Raw genomic sequence first — 2,626 nt, forward strand, 5'->3', positions numbered from 1 at the left:
TATTTTAAAAAAGTTTTAAAGATCTATTTTATTATTAGTCGGACTCTTATGAGGAGTTATAAATACTCGCGGAGTGCCAATTATTTTAGCGGCAGCCGTTTGTTGTTAATTTGCGGGGCATTAGTTTGGACGAAGAAGAAAAGCTATTCCTTTTAATCATCTTCATCATTACTCACCAAATTCCTATTTTTCCACATGAATACATCGCGCATGATAACTAATGTTTCTTCTCGGAGGTTATCTTGGGGTATGAGGGGTATCTTTCGAGCTAGTAATCTTCTGTTCAAGGGTTGTGATTGGAAAATTGGAAATGGTAAGAAAGTTTGGGCTGGTAAGGATAGGTGGGTCAATGGAAGAGTACCTGAGTTTAAATCAAATGTCACACTACTCAATGCAGCGACATGGAAAGTTAATCATTTTATTCTTCCTAATGGTTCTGGTTGGAATCTTAATCGGGTTCATTCTTGTTTTGAGTTTAACGACGCCAGGGAAATTGTGGCAACAGAATTGCCTTCTACTAGTGTTGAAGATTTTCTTTACTGGCGTTTTCACAAGTCGGGTAAGTTTACTGTTAAAACAACATATGCAATGTTAGCAGTGGAGGATTATGGGTTGGCACAGGCCCATCCAGGTTTGGATTTTTTTAAGATTTTGTGGGCTCTTAAGATCCTCCCAAAATGGAAGGTTTTTTTGTGGAAATTGTTTCACAATGGAATTGCTTCAAAAGTGAATGTTGGAAAGAAAGGAGTTCAGTTGTCTCTTACTTGTGATTTTTGTGCAAAAGATAACGAGGATATTCAGCACATTTTCAGGTTTTGTGACTGTGCGAAACGCGTTTGGAGGTATGGATCACTTGCGATCCATTCAGAAATCAATGAGAACCTTTCCTTTATTGACTGGGTTCTCTACTTTATCCGGCTTTTTCAATGCCAGGATGGGAAGAATAGTGTTAGGGTTATTTATTTCATTGCAACACTTTGGGGTCTTTGGTTATCACGTAATAACCGAATATTCAGGAATGAAAGGGGTGAGGTTCTCGCAGTGTATATTATTATCAGGGAAGGTTTGAAGCAGTAAGAAATCTTTAGGAATCATCCATTTCCTGCATTACGTTTCCTACATCCTCCGGAAAATGATCCGCTTTATCCGCCGGGTTTTTTTAGAGTGATACTTGCTGACTCAGAGATACAAGGAATAATGTCTTTCATTCAGGTTGATGGATCTTGGAAGAAGAATACTCGGATAGCTGGAATGGGTTGGGTGCTTAGTAATCCTCTGATAACATCGGATAGGATCTTAGGTGGAGCTTCTGTAGGGACAGCGAAGTCAGCTCTTCAAGCGGAGGTCCTTGCATGTTTGTTTGCACTTAGATGGAGCATTACAGCTACAGTTCGACATATTACTGTTCTAACGGATTCTCATATGTTGGTTGAAATGCTTCTCCAACAAAGCACGATTGACATTAACCTGCTTTGGACCATAACTGAGATTAAGCGTCTGGGAAGAATGTTCGACTGGTGCAGCATCCAAAAGGTAGGTCGAGATCAAGTTCAAGGTGCTCACGACATTGCAACCTCTGCAGCTGCAACTTCTATTTCTTTTGCTTTCTTTCCTTAATGTTTGTTTAGCACTTGTCAAAAAAAAAAAAAAAATACATCGCGCATGATATATTACTCATGACCATGGATTTAATTTTCCTTATCAAGCCCAAATTAGAGCAATCATGCGCATTGTATTAATATTTTGCAGCAGTCGTACCATACAAATTTAGTCGTTCGTTTGAACTTTACTATTTGGTAATATTATCCGGGAAGGTAATCACACGCACTTAGTCTATTCAAGTTATTTGTATATGTTTATTGTAATCACGCGCACTCGTTATTTTGGAGTTGTTAAATTATATTTAATTTTATATTTAAGATTTGTATGAAAACATGTGTTATGTGTTTACTAGAATGATTGTTATGCTAATTATGTGTTAGATAGTACTCTGTATATGATATGTTTGATAGCATATTTGTTTTAGTAACCGATCGACCGAATTGGTGCTAATAATCGTTGTAATTTTGATTCCTTAGGTATTTAGTTTAAGTATTTATGAATTCTGAGGAATAGTGTTTACATATTTAGGGAAATCAAAATCGAATACTCGTGTGTAGCTTTTGGCAAATGTCAGCCATTGAGTTATGGTTCATATATTTTGGGAGTAAGATTTGTAGCCCTCAAAGGTTGCGTGTGTGCGTGGCGATGGGGCGTGTGTGTGATGTCGCTGTGCGAGCCATGGGCAACGATCAATGACACGGGGCAATGGGCCTCGTAGCATGCAAAGTCTGAACATTTATCATGAATAATAAGTTGAAAATTAAAGCAATCATGCAATTCAAACAAGTTATTAGCATTTTATTCGAATTTATTGTTCCGGCTGGTGTGATTAAAATGATTCCAAGACCCTAAAACCATTGAAGAATTAAGCACATTATGTATTTAGACTCAATTCTAAAATCTTTTAGGTAAGCAAAAGCCTTTTGCTAATAGTCTAGAAACTACTCTTGGTTGATCGATAGGTACGGCTAAGAGCTTATTAGGTAAACCTATCGAATTTGCCACGACATAAAAGGACTCCTTA

At 37.5% G+C, this 2,626-nt stretch overlaps 1 protein-coding gene across 1 annotated transcript; it reads left to right on the forward strand.

Annotated features, from left to right (window-relative positions):
• Positions 1 to 210: 210 nt before the first annotated feature.
• Positions 211 to 1,617, forward strand: LOC110785033 (putative ribonuclease H protein At1g65750). The gene is made up of 2 exons (XM_021989473.2): positions 211 to 1,063; positions 1,184 to 1,617. Exons 1-2 carry the CDS (start codon positions 211 to 213, stop codon positions 1,615 to 1,617), a joined length of 1,287 nt encoding a protein of 428 aa, XP_021845165.2.
• The last annotated feature ends 1,009 nt before the right edge of the window (positions 1,618 to 2,626 follow it).

This window comes from Spinacia oleracea, chromosome 6, assembly GCF_020520425.1.
Source record: "Spinacia oleracea cultivar Varoflay chromosome 6, BTI_SOV_V1, whole genome shotgun sequence".
NCBI lineage: Eukaryota > Viridiplantae > Streptophyta > Magnoliopsida > Caryophyllales > Amaranthaceae > Spinacia > Spinacia oleracea.

What these genes read in the sequence shown, in the direction of transcription:
- LOC110785033 (XM_021989473.2), top strand. Translation starts at nt 211, where the DNA reads ATGATAACTAATGTTTCTTCTCGGAGGTTATCTTGGGGTATGAGGGGT. An exon ending in GTATATTATTATCAGGGAAG is followed by an intron (nt 1,064 to 1,183) that starts GTTTGAAGCAGT and finishes TTGCTGACTCAG; the next exon opens with AGATACAAGGAATAATGTCT.